At 41.6% G+C, this 17,336-nt stretch overlaps 2 protein-coding genes across 10 annotated transcripts in view; both read left to right on the top strand.

Annotated features, from left to right (window-relative positions):
* The window catches only part of LOC140372514 (cyclin-Y-like), a 38,280-nt gene extending 31,981 nt beyond the window's left edge, over positions 1 to 6,299 (top strand). For 4 of the 9 annotated variants that reach the window (XM_072459633.1, XM_072459631.1, XM_072459635.1 and 1 more), the window contains exons 6-11: positions 410 to 445; positions 1,491 to 1,548; positions 1,697 to 1,816; positions 1,983 to 2,149; positions 5,228 to 5,390; positions 5,919 to 6,295. In XM_072459633.1, the coding sequence (XP_072315734.1) occupies positions 410 to 445; positions 1,491 to 1,548; positions 1,697 to 1,816; positions 1,983 to 2,149; positions 5,228 to 5,390; positions 5,919 to 6,029 (655 nt within the window). In that variant the 3' untranslated portion in view covers positions 6,030 to 6,295. Of the gene's footprint in view, positions 1 to 409; positions 446 to 1,490; positions 1,549 to 1,696; positions 1,817 to 1,982; positions 2,150 to 5,227; positions 5,391 to 5,918 lie in introns of all 9 variants that reach the window. The other 5 variants (XM_072459629.1, XM_072459628.1, XM_072459630.1 and 2 more) reach the window with 4 other exon arrangements.
* A 3,477-nt stretch (positions 6,300 to 9,776) lies between these two features.
* LOC140372513 (gap junction beta-2 protein-like) lies at positions 9,777 to 15,252 on the top strand. The gene is made up of 2 exons (XM_072459627.1): positions 9,777 to 10,201; positions 14,125 to 15,252. Exons 1-2 carry the CDS (start codon positions 10,127 to 10,129, stop codon positions 15,163 to 15,165), a joined length of 1,116 nt encoding a protein of 371 aa, XP_072315728.1. The 5' UTR covers positions 9,777 to 10,126; the 3' UTR covers positions 15,166 to 15,252.
* The last annotated feature ends 2,084 nt before the right edge of the window (positions 15,253 to 17,336 follow it).

The raw sequence follows: 17,336 nt of genomic DNA, 5'->3' as shown, positions 1-17,336 counted from the left end.
ACACACACACACACACACACACACACATTACACACACACACATTACACACACACACACATTACACACACCCACACACACATTACACACACACACACATTACACACACACACACATTACACACACACACACACACACATTACACACACACACACACACACACACACACACATTACACACACACACACACATTACACACACACACACACACACACACACACATTACAAACACACATTACACACACATTACACACATTACACACATTACACACACATTACACACACACACACACACATTACACACACATTACACACACACGCACGCGCGCGCGCGCTCTCACTCTCTCTCACACTCTCACACACGTTAAATGTATTTCTTTTGGTTTAATACTACTCCTCTTGTATTTACAGTGTCTCTCTCGCAATATATTACCACATAAAGAACAGGTAAGGAGAGACTCTTGGATTTATTTATTTTCTGGATAGATTAATTGATTCATTATTTTATTTATTTAATGTAACAGGCCTGTCACGATAAGACGATCAATTTATCATTCAATAAATGATAGATGTGTTACTTTTTTCCTGTACTATCATAAGATTTGAGCTGTAGACGGTCAAAAAATGAATAAAAAGCTTGAATTTAAACTTACTATAGTGTTTAATTCTGCTATTTATATTTATTGAAAATTGTATTTTAACATTAATGTACATTTTAAAATAATTGTGGGGTTAATCCTGCTTTAAGTAGTTAGGTTCTTTGTATCAGTGCATAAATGAGTTTCAATATTGTTTATCGTCTATTTTCTTCAGAAATATATTGAACTTCAAAAACTATTATCGTGACAGGCCCTCATGTAAGACTTTCATTAGCACACAAAGAACAGGTGAAGTCACATGACAGGATACCTACAAATCTCATGATCCTGTGACGATATGTTATTTCGGTCAGATTGTCGGAAGTTCTTTTTAATTAAAAACAGCTCTATTCCCAAACAGACACCCACCCACTCCTATTGGTCAGAAGTGTGACGTCGATTGGCCTTAGTTACCTCATTAAAGGCATTATAAACAAACCAATACTAGTGTGTGAATCATAATGGAATCTAAACATGACATTGTACAACTTAAATGGCCAATATTATCCTAAACTGATATTTGTTGTCGTGTTCTGTATCGTCGTTTCCTGGAGTGTTGTTATGTTTCATTCACACACATTTCAGTCGGCCTGGATTTTTAAAGCTCAAAACTCTGGTATGTCAGCGCTGTGTTTCTTATCCATGCAGCAAATGCTTTATAATTAGATGCAAACGGGGCACAGCGGTCTCATTTTCACCCCAAGAGCTGTTTTTTTACTTTTTACTAAATATCTGTACTGGGGCATAACAATTTTATCTTTATTTTATGCAAAACCGTTAATGTACAGTCTTTTAATTCCAACCAGGTCAAATAAACTTTTTTTTGTGTCTTTTTTTATAAATTTTTTTTACAGAGAAGTTAACGGAAGAATGTTATTAGAGATTTTTGATGAGAAACAGCATCCACTCACGGTAAGGCATTCCGCTTTATATTTTGTACAATCTATAAATGAACAGTAGATCATATTTTGCACAAGATTTCCAGAAAATTTTGATTAAACTTAATATTCTGGTGTTTAATGCAACTGGCATTATTAATCATATTTCTCGTATTTGTCAGAAGACTGAGCTCCCTCCCGACTACGACAAGCAAGACCCGGAACAGAAGCAGATCTACCGTTTCGTCAGGACTCTGTTTAGTGCGGCGCAGCTGACCGCAGAGTGCGCCATCGTCACTTTGGTGAGTGCGGAGCTGCAGCGAGTGTAGTGACTGTAGGGGGCAGTGCTGAGTCATGGCGCGGTTATTACCCTTTCAAAGTATAGTGAGCCAAGTAGAGCCTCATCTTGCAACGTCGTGTTTTATCTTTGCACCCGAATCCTCGACGACGTCTCGTTTTGTGCCACAGGTGTATTTGGAACGACTTCTGACGTACGCGGAGATCGACATCTGCCCCGCCAACTGGAAGAGAATCGTGCTGGGAGCCATCCTCTTGGCCTCCAAAGTGTGGGACGACCAGGCGGTGTGGAACGTGGACTACTGCCAAATCCTCAAGGACATCACCGTGGAGGACATGTAAGTCACGGGACAATTTGTATTTCAGATTTCATAAACACGGTCTATCAGTGTCCCCGGAAACGAGATAAAACGTCTTTTTTAGTGATAACGATCAGAAAGCAGAGTGAGCCTTACAGGAGTCTACAAACCCTACCTTTCATTTGAAACTATTTTTATTTGTAGATTACTTCAATATGAGAAAGATTTTTATTTGATATATAAAAGTTATTCATTATTTTGTTTTTCATGAGATGGTAGGAAGGCAGTATTACTTGAAAAAGGTAAAAAAAAATAAACGGTAACAATAAGCCAATTGTTAAAATTGAAATTTCCTCCTGATTGTTGGTATTTAACCTTAAATAATACAGAACATTTTAATCTGTAATTTTAATAAACTAAATGATGTATATTAGATCATGTCTTTGGAGTCAGGTTAAAGCTTTATGTTTAAATAGACCCCAAACCCAATGCGTGTGTTCGGGTTGTTCTCACATACTTCCTGTACTCGTGTCGGAGGGGCAGGATCACGGGACGTTTACGATACGATGCAGTAAATATACATAAAATCAAGGAAGGTGCTGGGGAATACTTCGGTCTTGGATACTTTGTGATATTTCAGTGAGAGGGAGCAGCCAGAGGTCAGCGTGAAAGAGATGCTCAGATAAATACTCGAGGAGACTAGGAACGAAAGCTCATTTTACAGCAGCAGTGACGGCGAGTGTTCCGGTGATGTCATTACACACAAAACTAACTGTGCATTTCCACGTTTCATGAGTCAAAGCTTATCCTCTTTCATTTGGCAGAGAAGCCGTTACACTTTGCTCCAGTTAGAGTCCTCTATCTGCAATATATCTTTCTTTAGGTATGACATGATAATGGTATCATCTGACCTGTTAAGCTCAATGTGGTTACTAGGTAAATACTCTTTTATCTGATTTTGATAGTATAAAAATGCTCTTATTTAGGCTTAAGGTTTAAAATTATAGAATGACATTTTCAACACAAAATAATAGTACTTTGTGTGCTAATTCCGCTCACGATCATTCTCATGTATATATTTAAAAAACATTTATTTATTTTTTAAGTTTAACAGAATAGACAGGACCAGAGAGCGAAATAAAAAAATCAACTGAAAAAGAAAAGAAACAGTCATGACACAGATGCATTAAAATAAATGTTCCATATGGTCCAAAGTTGGTCAGATGTGTCCATGTCCAAATTAAGTTTGAATGTCAGTTTTTCCATTTGTCTGATGTCTGTGACTTTGTCAGGCCAGTCTTTGATCATGGTGATGTTTGTGTTATTTCTAACCAAAAGAACTCTCCAAAGGTATCCATCTATTGTGTCCACAGCAGGAGTTTTGAGTAGAAGTTCTGAAATAGTAAATTTATGTCAAAAACTGTGCATTGTTAATTTCAGTCCAATATTACTGAATAACAGGACAGTCCCATAACAACAGGTGATCATTTTAATCCTGCTCCGCTCTGCTAGAATGCCTATATTTGGTTTATTTTGAGTTTATAGCATAGTGTAGGACACATGGTTTACAATTATGACATATTTACATACCCCTACCAACAAACAGGAGCACAAACAAGTTTTCATGCAATTGCACATATACATTTGAATGTATTTGAATATAAATATTAGTTAATATTGGGTATAATTAATGCCAAAGTATTGATTTTGGCAGCTTTCTCAGTCCAACGATCGGCTTTGACATTCCAGCATTGACCAAATGCAATGCTTGCAAATGAATCTTCACTCCGTAACCCAAAGACAGCACTGCACTCATAGATTAGGTAGTATTTTTCTTAAAATCATTGTTAGATATTATTTTCATTGTGCTGTCCGGCGGTGGAGTGGTTAAGGCAGCCGCACATATGCCAAGACTACATGTGCAGCCGGCCGCAGCGTCGTGACATTTGCTGCATGTCCTCCCTTCTCTCTCATCCCAATTTCACGCTAAACTGTCCAGTCTAATGAAGCCTTCGGGCCTGTGGATACTCCGGATTCAAAGAAATTGGCATCTTCCTCGGAATAAAAATATGATGGTCTCAAATTACTCATTTCAAACATGTCCTTTGTACACTACCATACATTGTCGACTTAAAACCACTTTAAAAGATTACAAACACAACCAATTTGAACTAGCACCTGTTTGTGAGTTGCTTGGAAAGTTTGCTCGATGCTTGACTCGGGCGTCTGAAACCTCCTCTTGCAAAGGCACGACGGAAGAAGCGGTTGAAGAAGCGACATCGTTACTCGACGTTCTGCGTGGAGCTGCGGATGGAGCGTTCTAATTTTAGCCCGTCTGTTGCTGCTGCCTCTTAAGTGTGCGTGGGCGTGGTACAAAAGCAAAGGGGAGATGGGACGGCACAAGACTGGAGAGGGATCGGAGGGATCAAAGTGCTGTTAATGCCATGGATCAGAGGAGTAAACACAAGGCAGTTCTCGACAAGAGCAGCACAGAGGAGGAGGATTATCCCAGTCCCGGGTCTTGGATTGCCATTTCCTCTGGTGTAATGGAAAGGTTAGGTTGGATAAGCTCGCTGGATGTCTGGAGAAAGGAGGTGCAGGGGTGAAAAGGGTTAAGATGAGACTGATTTGTTGGCGTCGATGAGAGAAAGTCGAATGTTCCTGTTCCTGCTTCTTCTATTATATTATCAGCACTTCTATATCACTACAATCTTATGTTCACTATTCGCAACTATTTAGACGGTGTCTACTTAAGTGCAAGGGTAAAGTACTATGAATTGTACCCCATAAGTACCTTTTCCAAGTAATTAGTTCATAATACATGTTCATAATACAAAATTCAACCAAAAATCAACATAAAAAGTGTGTACTCAAACTTATTAGCATTTTGTTGTTTTATCTAGAGCAGAGCTAGTCAACTTAAGTTTCCTGAGGACAGTGGTCTCTCTTACAGTATGTGTAAGAGAGTATGTGCCATCACTTTTCATTCTAATAATATAACCACAACTGCTAGATTAGGTTATTGTGAATACGGGCCATAAGCTGACTAGGCCTCATCTATAGGTTATAGTTGACATGCTATAAATATTTCTAACTTTGTGTTCCCTTCTGTGTCAGGAACGAGCTGGAGCGTCAGTTCTGGGAGCTCCTACAGTTTAACATAAACGTCCCGTCTAGTGTTTACGCCAAGTACTACTTTGACCTGCGCTCTCTGGCCGAGGCCAACAACCTGAGCGTCCCCCTGGAGCCACTCAGCCGGGACAAGGCCCAGAAGCTGGAGGTGAGGCTCTAAATCTGTCACCAGCATTTCCACAGTCAGAATCCTTTCACTTTAATCTGCCCCATTCCACCTGGAAGACTTGATGCACACCCACACACTTGTCCCCTCCCACTTCTCCAATTGGCTAGCCTCCATTAAACTCTAGTAAGAGTAAGTGACAGGTGGATTTGACCAATCACAGTGAAGCACATTCAGAATAAGCAGATGGCTGTAGTTGTACATGAATCATTCTAAATCAGAATGTGATCTTGGGTCTACGACTGGCACGGTCCTCACACATAACCCCTGTGTTAAAGGTGCTTTTGTCACCATAAAGACAATATTTCTATGCTGAGAATATTCCACAGCATCTTATCCATCTCCATGGAGACCAGTAATTGCCTAAGTGGAGCGATAAGTGACAGATCAAATCTGAGAGTCAACTTCATTGTGAGAAAGCATTGTTTTTCATGGGACGTTTGAGAAGTACAAACTTCTGGGATGAAGTTGGAATGGTCATTATTGACTCTTCTTTACCTCCATTTCCAGGCTATCTCCCGACTATGTGATGGTACGAACTTCAAGAAGTTATCCAAGAAGAAGTCAATGAGCGCGGACAACCTGACTGTGGTGCGGTGGTGTCCGGCCATTATTTCCTAACACTGAGACTGGAACTGTGAGCTGTGAGCTGTGGGACTGTACAGTCTGCTCACAGGAGCCGCACTAACTGATTGCACTGGACCAAAATGGCGGCGAACTCATCTGGAAGCCAATGGAAGTACAACTGAGATTTTAAATGTGAAAAAACACAGTTCAACTGTGTACATTCCTGTGTTATTTTTGTCTTTTTTTAAAGAAGACATTATGTTTTTGTCTGCTATAGTTATAATCTGTGACACCGGAGGATCATTATTTTTCTATTTATTTTAATTGATTGAAAAGTCAGCTGAAGTCCGCTTGAAAACTGCAACATTGATTTCCTCCTGCTCCTTTTTCGGGTGCATCATCCCGACAAACCCCTGCTGGGCCCGAGCAGGCGAGCAGAGGAGTGGGGCTTTCATGTGCCAAAATGATAAGTAGATGCTGCCAAATCCTACATGAATCACAGTTTAAGAAAAGAAAACCGAGCAGTGGGCGTATCTGAGGGGTCGGTGAAAACGGTGAAAACAGTAATGTCAAGAGCAATGGCATCTTGAATGTAGGAGAATAAAGATGACTCAAACGTGCCTGAATGACTCAACTATAATAACATTGTATTAAAAGCTCTTAAAAGTGCTTTTTGCAAGATTTTCCGGACTGCTAAACGTTACATTCCAACTGCAGTGTCATAACTTAACTTTGTTGTTGTCGCTCTAATTCAGTGTTTAAAACGTTTTTTACATCATACACATAATTAAAAGCAATACTCGCGTTGCTTCATATTCAACCAATGCAGAGGGACTATTTAACATGGAAGGAGACAAAGATAATGGGACCTCGCTGTGTGTCCAGTGTTTTCTTGTTCACTGCCATTGTCCTGACCTCCGGTGCCTGTCGAGATCTTAGACGTCGCCCTCTTGTGGTCTGAAAAAACAGAACAAACACTTTTTTTGGTCAACTTTTGATACTGTTCTTCCAATTCCTAAACGGCACAAAAATATGAATCTTTCCAAACCTCTAACGACATGTATGTTCAGGGTTTGTATGTTGCTATTGCATTGCTTACAAAAAGATAGATTGTATTATGTTTTCTACAATGTAAATACAGCATCTCTTAATATGTTACCATTAAAAAAAAAAAAAAAAAGTCATGTTAGAATATTTATATTTGTTTTTATTGTACAGCAGTGTGAAGAATCGAATGGGAAACACCACTTTGTTGCAGTGCATTTCATGTTTCATTTGGTAGAAGAAATTCCCGTAATTTGTATGTGAAAATGTTCAATTTCCTGGTTCTTTATTTGTTTTTCCTTCTCCTCAAACTAATATTTCTATGAAGAATCCAGTCAAGTCTGTTTGTGGCTGATTGCACAGGAATGAGAACAGTTAGCGAAGTAAAACATTTTTGGATGATTTAAACACCAGAGCAAAAGTGAAATGTGTAGCATGGGCTTAATCAAACTGATTTCAGAATACACGTTTTTGATTTGAGTTGTTTATGTTTGGTTACAATTAATCTAAAGTATATTACCATGTTCATTAAGAAAATATTATCTAAGGTTAAACCAAAGCAAGTTCTGATTTCTACATTATGGTAAATTCATGTATCTAAAATGTCCTTTTACTGTATGTTTTTGCTGTATGGACTTATTTTCTTTTAATCATAAAGATTGTCATTAAAATAATAGCTTTTGCATTGGTTTTCCATAGACTACATTTAGAAATCTTGCTACTTCTGTTTTGCAGTTCTATAGTAAAACAAAAAAAAGTAGTCTTTATTATATTTACAGCACATTTCATTTGTATTCTCATTTCACAATTCCAATGTACTTTTTGTCATCCATCTTCTTCATCTGATTCAGTTTCCTGTTTTTAGTCGGTGATATTTGAGAACTTATTTTTGAATTGTTAATTGCCAGAGTGCTAGATTTTCATCACTCTGAAACCCACTGTTGAAAACAAATCCATTTTAAATTCCAGAATGGAGGCAACTGTTGGCAAAAGTCAGGATTTGAATGGAAAAACTGGGATTAACATCAGAATATCAGAACTAAAATATTAAACAAAATAAATAAAACATATATAATGTAACTGATGTCAAACCTTTGTTTAAAGAAAAGTACAAATGTATTTAATTATCTGTATATTTAACAGAAGATTGTGACCGGAAAGAATAAGATTTTAGGTTTTACTCTCGCTCCGTCGTGCATGGAGCCAAACTCAAGCAGAACCGTGCAATCAGATGTGTTTATTTCCCTAATTTCCATGTGAAACAAAGGAGCTCATTGGACTCATCAATTCTGCAGAACTCCGTGAGGTTTTTCAGTCCCTGTTATATTTTTTTCTAATCTTTTTCTCCTCGTGTTTGTTTTGATCGTGACGGAGCGCGCTTGTCCCTGATTGGCTAATCCACCTGTCAATCACATCCATTGGGAACTCAGAGATGAACAGTTTCAATTCTATGTAATAGAAAAGAAAACTGCACTAAACTGAAAATGGTTTCTATTGTTTAATTTTTGTTATAGACTTAAAACCGTTAATGTTCAGATCTTAATCTAAATCCTTCACCTTTGCCTCCATTGTGTAATTGTGAACATTCTGACATGATTTGAAATGCTCTGTTATACTCTTATTTGTTTAGAAATTGTCAATGCCTTAATAGCTTTTCTACAATCAACCTGCCTTTGTAACATTTTGTCTTTACGTTTGGAGCAATAGTGTTATGAATGATTGTTGGATTGTTTCAGAAATTACATATTATATTTATTGTATCAAAGCCCATTTTCTAAAACTCCCTTTGCAATCATCTGGAAATAGCAACCATCATCTCACGTTTCAAGGTAGATCAGATTTTCATGTTCCAGTTTTGCCAAACCATTTGTAATTTAAAAATACTCTTTTTCAAAAGCAATGTTGAAGAATAAAAATGTCAATCTTTGAAGTACACTTGACTATTATTTGCGTTTTACATTGTTCAAGGGTCATGGGGGGAAAAATGGGAGATTAATAATATTTCAACTGTATTTCTGGGAGATATGCAAACTTTGAATATAATATAATTTTGATGGACATAATATCGTCATCAACCTTTTGATAAAATGAAAAATGGCTAAATGCATCCGAAACATAGTTGTCACAAGTCTATGTTGTCTTTTATTACATGTTGTGGTTTTTATCTTGCATACTTATTCTGCGGGTGAAATGAGGACTGAAACTATTTAAATGAAGTGGAAAAACTCTTTGATATTGATGAAGGCAAGATTGGCACTGAAATTATTAGAATATAGTGAAAGATGTATGAACACAACTTAAAGTGTTCAGTTCAGTTGATAAAGTTGGCTTCAGACGTTGTCTTCAAAAATAAATAAAACATTTCCAAAATGAGCAGATGTCTGTTGAAAATAACAAAATTAGAGTTTTTAGGAAATTCAATTGATAAAAAAGTGATACTAGTTTAAACATTTTTTTTGTCTTTTTAAGTTAAATTAGAATAAATGTTGATTTCAGGAGCAGAATTAAGTCCTTTCTGCTCAGCCTCTCAAAAAAGTAAACCTTAATGTGAAGGGCACTTTTATCTTCCTGTTTATGTCAAATTGATCTTTCAGAAAGTTGTTAAAGTGTTAGGAAAACCAGACGGAAAGAACATTTTCATGTTATTGTTGTTTTTGTTATGTTAACACTGGTAATTGCACATTTGAAATGGTGACATCACTATGGTTAAAACAATCTGTAGTTCCAACTGTTACTTGGAGTGGGCTTAGCTGGGTCAGGAGGCTTGTTGTTCTCCTGAAGGACGACCAGTGGCACCAAAATATCCGTGCAATGCCAGGAGGGCGACGTGCCTCTCCGAGTGGGACAAGAATAGCTCCACAATGGGCCTCACTCGTGTCTTCTGTTGTCTCAGGACTGGCAGTGTTTGAGCCGGGACAGAAGAGGTGAGACACTTCTCCCAGGGGTTCTCTGCACTCACTCAAATGGCTAATGCTTTACAGAAGAAGGCTGCGAATGGCCAGGAGAAGGCTGGATCCTGTAAAGTTCACAGCGCCATGTGAATCTGCAGGAGTCGGCGTAAAGTGGATGTAAGATTTCTGTTTCATTGGCGTTGGACCTGAGCTAGAATGGCAGAGGTGGGATCAAGTGTGTCAGAGGTCATCTTCATCTCGGTCAACCAGAGCATCACAATGATGGGTAAGGTTTGTCAACATATACAGAGGGCAGGAAAGGATTTAAACATTTTGATAAAGTAACACAATGTATTGTTATGGAGCCCTGACCTGCCTTTTGTTCTGTGGTGGTTTATCTCAGAAAACAGTTTTACAGAAGTGACAAAACAAACCAGAAACTTGACTACATACAAAAATGTACTGTAAATATATATGGGTAAATTAAATGACATTACGGTAGTTAAAGGTCACCTCTGCATAATAGTTGCACTCATTCTATTTTTTTATCGAATCCAACTTTATTTGTAAACTCTTAAAAACAACCGTAAAGCAAAGTGCTGAACACTTGGGTCTTCGGCCCACAGAAACTAAAAGAAGGTGTTAGCAGTCACCTTCAGTCTCTTACTCTAAAACCTGCAAATCAAGTGTGAAATTTAGGAGTAATAATGGTTTCAGATTTGAACTTTAGCGGCCACATCAAATCTATAACATCAGCAGCTTTTTATCATCTAAAAAACATTGCCATAATCAAAAATATAGTGTCTAAACCAGATTTGGAGAGACTTATCCATGTGTTTGTCTCCAGTAGATTAGACTGTAACGGCTGCTCACTGGCCTCTCCAAACGAGCTGTAAAACAGCTGCAGTACATCCAGAACGCTGCTGCTCGGGTCCTGACTAGAACCAGGAAGTACCATCACATTAGTCCTGTTCTCAGGTCTCTGCACTGGCTCCTGTGGCTCAGAGAAGAGACTTTAAAGCAGCTCTGCTTGTGTACAAGTCTCTGCATGGCCTAGCACCAAAGTACATCTTGGATATGTTAGTGCCATATGAACCATCTCGGACTCTGAGGGTCTCAGGGACCGGCCTCCTGCTGGTGCCAGAGTCAGGACTAAACATGGACCGGCCTCCTGCTGGTGCCAGAGTCAGGACTAAACATGGACCGGCCTCCTGCCGGTGCCAGAGTCAGGACTAAACATGGACCGGCCTCCTGCTGGTGCCAGAGTCAGGACTAAACATGGACCGGCCTCCTGCTGGTGCCAGAGTCAGGACTAAACATGGACCGGCCTCCTGCTGGTGCCAGAGTCAGGACTAAACATGGACCGGCCTCCTGCTGGTGCCAGAGTCAGGACTAAACATGGACCGGCCTCCTGCTGGTGCCAGAGTCAGGACTAAACATGGACCGGCCTCCTGCTGGTGCCAGAGTCAGGACTAAACATGGACCGGCCTCCTGCTAGTGCCAGAGTCAGGACTAAACATGGACCGGCCTCCTGCTGGTGCCAGAGTCAGGACTAAACATGGACCGGCCTCCTGCCGGTGCCAGAGTCAGGACTAAACATGGACCGGCCTCCTGCTGGTGCCCAGAGTCAGGACAAAACATGGACCGGCCTCCTGCCGGTGCCAGAGTCAGGACTAAACATGGACCGGCCTCCTGCTGGTGCCAGAGTCAGGACTAAACATGGTCCGGCCTCCTGCTGGTGCCAGAGTCAGGACTAAACATGGACCGGCCTCCTGCTGGTGCCAGAGTCAGGACTAAACATGGACCGGCCTCCTGCTGGTGCCCAGAGTCAGGACTAAACATGGGCCGGCCTCCTGCTGGTGCCAGAGTCAGGACTAAACATGGACCGGCCTCCTGCTGGTGCCAGAGTCAGGACTAAACATGGACCGGCCTCCTGCTGGTGCCAGAGTCAGGACTAAACATGGACCGGCCTCCTGCTGGTGCCAGAGTCAGGACTAAACATGGACCGGCCTCCTGCTGGTGCCCAGAGTCAGGACTAAACATGGACCGGCCTCCTGCTGGTGCCAGAGTCAGGACTAAACATGGTCCGGCCTCCTGCTGGTGCCAGAGTCAGGACTAAACATGGACCGGCCTCCTGCTGGTGCCAGAGTCAGGACTAAACACGGACCGGCCTCCTGCTGGTGCCAGAGTCAGGACTAAACATGGACCGGCCTCCTGCTGGTGCCAGAGTCAGGACTAAACATGGACCGGCCTCCTGCTGGTGCCAGAGTCAGGACTAAACATGGACCGGCCTCCTGCTGGTGCCAGAGTCAGGACTAAACATGGACCGGCCTCCTGCTGGTGCCAGAGTCAGGACTAAACATGGACCGGCCTCCTGCTGGTGCCAGAGTCAGGACTAAACATGGACCGGCCTCCTGCTGGTGCCAGAGTCAGGACTAAACATGGACCGGCCTCCTGCTGGTGCCAGAGTCAGGACTAAACATGGACCGGCCTCCTGCTGGTGCCAGAGTCAGGACTAAACATGGACCGGCCTCCTGCTGGTGCCCAGAGTCAGGACTAAACATGGACCGGCCTCCTGCTGGTGCCAGAGTCAGGACTAAACATGGTCCGGCCTCCTGCTGGTGCCAGAGTCAGGACTAAACATGGACCGGCCTCCTGCTGGTGCCAGAGTCAGGACTAAACACGGACCGGCCTCCTGCTGGTGCCAGAGTCAGGACTAAACATGGACCGGCCTCCTGCTGGTGCCAGAGTCAGGACTAAACATGGACCGGCCTCCTGCTGGTGCCAGAGTCAGGACTAAACATGGACCGGCCTCCTGCTGGTGCCAGAGTCAGGACTAAACATGGACCGGCCTCCTGCTGGTGCCAGAGTCAGGACTAAACATGGACCGGCCTCCTGCTGGTGCCAGAGTCAGGACTAAACATGGACCGGCCTCCTGCTGGTGCCAGAGTCAGGACTAAACATGGACCGGCCTCCTGCTGGTGCCAGAGTCAGGACTAAACATGGACCGGTCTCAACAATGTAATTTATATTACATTGATTTCAATATGTTTTTACTGTTGTAAAGCACTTTGAGTTCCTCGCTCGACAAATAAAACTTTGAGCACACAAATGAGCACAAGACAATGTACAACAACAGAACAATAAAAAACTTAAATTAAATTTGAGCCATATGCTCGTTCTGTTACTATCAGCCTCATTCTCTTTTGTTGAAGATGCACAGTTAAGTTTAGTTCTTATTCTTTGGGTACTTGACATTTGGAGGTGTAACGCCTTTTTCTGTCCTGCAGCTTTGAAGACAAATACAAAAGTGATTTCAGAGAAGGCTTTCCTTCATTTTAACGACTCCTGTCACACCGCAGGACATTCAACAACAATGTGCCATGTTAAAAATATAATAAATTAATTGATACATTTATAGTGCTAGTTTATTTCTTATAAACAGTCCATGTTTAATGATCATTTTTAACAATTGTACTGCGACAAGTTGGCCACTGTCCAGGGTGTACCCCGCCTAAGGCCCGAAGTCACTGGGATAGGCTCCAGTCACCCGCGACCCCGAAAGGGAACAAACGGTAGAAAATGGATGGATGGATGGATGTACTGTATTTTTCAGCTGTCACACCATCAGACTGACACATGTTCAACGTTTTTCATCAAAGTAGGATTTATTTTGCTCTTTATCTTAAACCCTGAAGCCCAGAGCTTGTCCTGCCGCAGAAATGAAAGATGAGCTCCTTCTGTTCAGCTTTTTGTGTAACTGTCTTTTTAAATATGTGTTTTTTCATGTCACACGGCAGGACATCTTCTGGATTACCGCATTACACTCCATTTCATTTTACTGTGGGGGTCCCAAATCGGTTGTATGGTTATTATCGGGGTCCTGGCCTAGAAAGTCTGGAAACCCCTGTATGTGTAATCTATAGAAGACATCTTTGTGCACCGCTGAGTAGACATTTGGTTTAGAAAGTAAATAAGTGCAAAATAATGAATGTCACGTCACGTACCCAGTTTTACATGAATCGCAAACTACTATGCACAAATATCTATGAGTAAATGAGGTGAAACAAACTTACAAAAACTAGAGCCTGGATCATGGACCAATGTAAAGTGCTTTGCGAAGACTGTATCTGCAATATAGCTGTTAAATCATGTCGCACATGTGCAATTTGTTCATTTATCCTCAAACCGATACACCTCTCCTTTTAGGGAAGGCCTGGCTGATCGTGATGCTCTTCCTCCGCGTCTTCCTCCTCCTCCTCGCCGGTTTCCCCCTGTACCAGGACGAGCAGGAGCGCTTCGTCTGCAACACCATCCAGCCCGGCTGCGCTAACGTGTGCTACGACATCTTCTCGCCCATCTCCCTCTTCCGCTTCTGGCTGGTGCAGCTCATCACCCTTTGCCTGCCCATAACTATGTTCATCATTTACGTGGTGCACAAAGTCACCAACGCGCTCCAAGTCGACCACAAAACCTACGAACTCGACATGCAACAACTGAACACCAAATTTATCACAGCCTATTTCTTGCATCTTCTATTCCGGATGTTATTGGAGGCGGGGTTTGGAGCGGCGCACTACTACCTCTTCGGGTTTTACATTCCAAGGAGGTTTTTGTGCCAGAATCCGCCTTGCACCACCCAAGTCGACTGCTACATCTCTAGACCGACGGAAAAGACCGTTATGCTAAACTTCATGCTAGGCGTTGGAGCGTTTTCCATTTTCCTCAACGTTTTGGATTTCTTTTGCGCCGTTAAGAGGTCCGTGAAACATAACACAAAAAAGAAAGTCTTCGTAGAGAGGATTTACGAAGAAGACTGCATCATATCAAATTCTTCCAAAACAAAAGAGCCCAATGCGACAGAGGTTGAACATTTTCGCAAGCGCCACGGAAGCAAAAGCTCCAGAGGAGGAGATCCAGCAGCCAAGTTTCACTCTGAATCTCGTCCGTGCTCGCCAGGAATTCCGGCCAGCAACACCAACGGAAACAACGGGTATTCCGCCAATCAGGAAGATGTTTTGGAAAGACAAGGAAGTGACGTGGCTCTATGTCCGCCGGGAACGCCCAGGTCCATCCGTGTTAGCAAGCGCGGCCGGCTCAAACCGCCGCCTCCTCCACGACGGGATCTTCCAGGAGATGCACCTGCTCCACTTCTGGACGGTTCCAACAGAGGGAATCACAGAACTTTGGTGGAGCTAAAGACGGGATCGGACGCACAGCCAAATGATGAGGAGAAGAGGTCAGAGTGGGTGTGACTTTGACAACTTGTTCGTGGGTTGAATTGAATAATGGTTGATATTGTTGGATATTGTTATCTCCAGCTGACGTTCTTCACTTCCTGTGGGGAAACCTGTTGGAGCAGTGGATGATCGCGCTGCTGCACTTTCCAGACTTTGAGCCAGTGTTGAGGTCCAGCTGAAGGAATGTCCTACAGGCAGTGTTGGGAAGAAACTGAATACATAATCGGAATACTCATTTTGAGTAAAGTACATTTATTCAGATGAACTGTACTATGGTATAGGATTTGATTGTGTAATTTATGCTTTAAAATGCACAGAATTCCAAGTTTGCTATTTACTAATTGGTAATTAAATAAAAAAAGGCTACATTTTGAAGCAGGTAGCAGTATTATTTAACTAAATGCAACATTTTAAGTATTTGTCCTATCACTGTCATCTGGGAATCAGACCGTTGACCTTCCTGTTGTTAAGCAATTGTACTACCAACTATACCAGGAAGTAGCCCGTACCGATAGCAGAGGCCTTTTTTTGCAGTTTTTTTTTTATATTTAAGTATGTCAAATCATTGTTGTAAAATGAAATACCTTTTACCTTCGTTTTCATTTACTAACAAGTAAAGACTAGTTTTTTAATCTGTCAAACAATTGTCACAATGAAGATCCCTTTATAATTATAATTTACAAACTATTTTCTATCTGTCAAATGAAATGCGAGTCATGAACAAGATGTTCAAACTTGACTTGAGAAATCATGCAAGTTACTATAATTGTACTTTTTCTTTGAGTACTTTTTTGGCTCGTCTACCCACCTGCTAAATTTGCCTCGACGTCCCGTCATTCACGTGGGCTTGAGGTTGTAGTCTGCGACACAAAATGGCAGGAATCTTAGTCATGTCCACTGTTGCATCCAAACAAAACGAGTGTTCTATAAAGGGAACACTGGACCCTCTGAAGTGTCCTTGGGCTAACCGCAGCCTTAAGGAAACATGGCACCTGTTGGTTCTGTTAGCATGCCTCCCCACAATATCTGAGTGCTTAGACAAAGACGAGCCTTGACCTGTGCTATATCTGCCACAGTCTGTCCATCCTGCTTTGTGAGCTCTCAAAGGTTAAAGGTTAAATCTAGGGTCTCTTTTGCCAAATATTTGTGCAGTGGGTTTTCTCAGCTTTAATCCGCTTTACTATGTGGCTTCCACATCTGTGTAGAGTTACATCCTTTTTATTTGGAAATGTTTTTTTTAATGCTGCTAATGCTAGCATGTTGTTTAGCTAACCAGGTCCAATATATGGAGATGTAGTATTCAAGCATTGGATGTATGTAACTAACAACTGGGAAAGGCAAGTTTGCCTGGTGTTTGCTGATCGTGCACCATGTAGTAAAGTAAAGCACCGGAGAAGTGAGCGTGCACATTTATACAGTCAGCTGATCACGACTCACGTGGTTCATGGGGGGTTTGGGGTGAATGCAGAGCGGTGCGTGTGAACAGAACTGGAAACAGAACTAAATGTAGTGCACACTGGGACCTCTGCACAGAGAGAGCACTGACATGTGTGAAAACATGCCTCCTATTAGCACACTCTGATTAGCCCTCTAGTTGTCTTTGTTTTGGTCTAGGCCTAAGGATGGAGTAGTAAATGGATGACAGATTGTACATTAGACCACCATATCTGATCAGAGAATGTCTAAAGACAACAGTGGGCGGGGATAGGGGGAATGTGTCCTTTGAATGAATGAATTTAAGCTTCTCACACCTTTTTTCCAATGCTTTTATTTTTTATGTTTTAACTGCAAATGGCAAATAAACTGAAATAGACATTTTCCAAGCAATCGGAAGTGAGAGGGAGTGAACTCAGAAACAATCTGCATCTACATTAATTAATCCACAGGGAGACTAAATAATTAATGAGTCAAATATTTACATCTTTAAAACATTCTTTCGTTAAGCAAAGAGAGAAATTATAGCCTTCAGGTTGAGCGAGTTCTGAGACAAGTTGAAATCAAGAATTTGTTTTAAACATATTTGGCTGCGTCTGAACGTCCACACTCGTCCCCTGACCCCTCGTTCACTACACAGTCCTGCACTCTTCAGCAGACTCTACACTCAGTCACAGAGCCATTCAGACACTAAGCTCAACACTTTCTCCTTCTCGTCTGAGTGAAAAAAATATATTTACGAAGTATTTATT

This window comes from Eucyclogobius newberryi, unplaced genomic scaffold (genome assembly GCF_026437365.1).
Source record: "Eucyclogobius newberryi isolate DKJ021-1_F unplaced genomic scaffold, fEucNew1.0.hap1 SCAF_240, whole genome shotgun sequence".
Classification (NCBI taxonomy): domain Eukaryota; kingdom Metazoa; phylum Chordata; class Actinopteri; order Gobiiformes; family Gobiidae; genus Eucyclogobius; species Eucyclogobius newberryi.
Note: the sequence above shows the minus strand (reverse complement) of the source record. Positions and strands in the feature narration are given on the sequence as shown.

What these genes read in the sequence shown, in the direction of transcription:
- LOC140372513 (XM_072459627.1), top strand. Translation starts at nt 10,127, where the DNA reads ATGGCAGAGGTGGGATCAAGTGTGTCAGAGGTCATCTTCATCTCGGTC. An exon ending in GCATCACAATGATGGGTAAG is followed by an intron (nt 10,202 to 14,124) that starts GTTTGTCAACAT and finishes CTTTTAGGGAAG; the next exon opens with GCCTGGCTGATCGTGATGCT.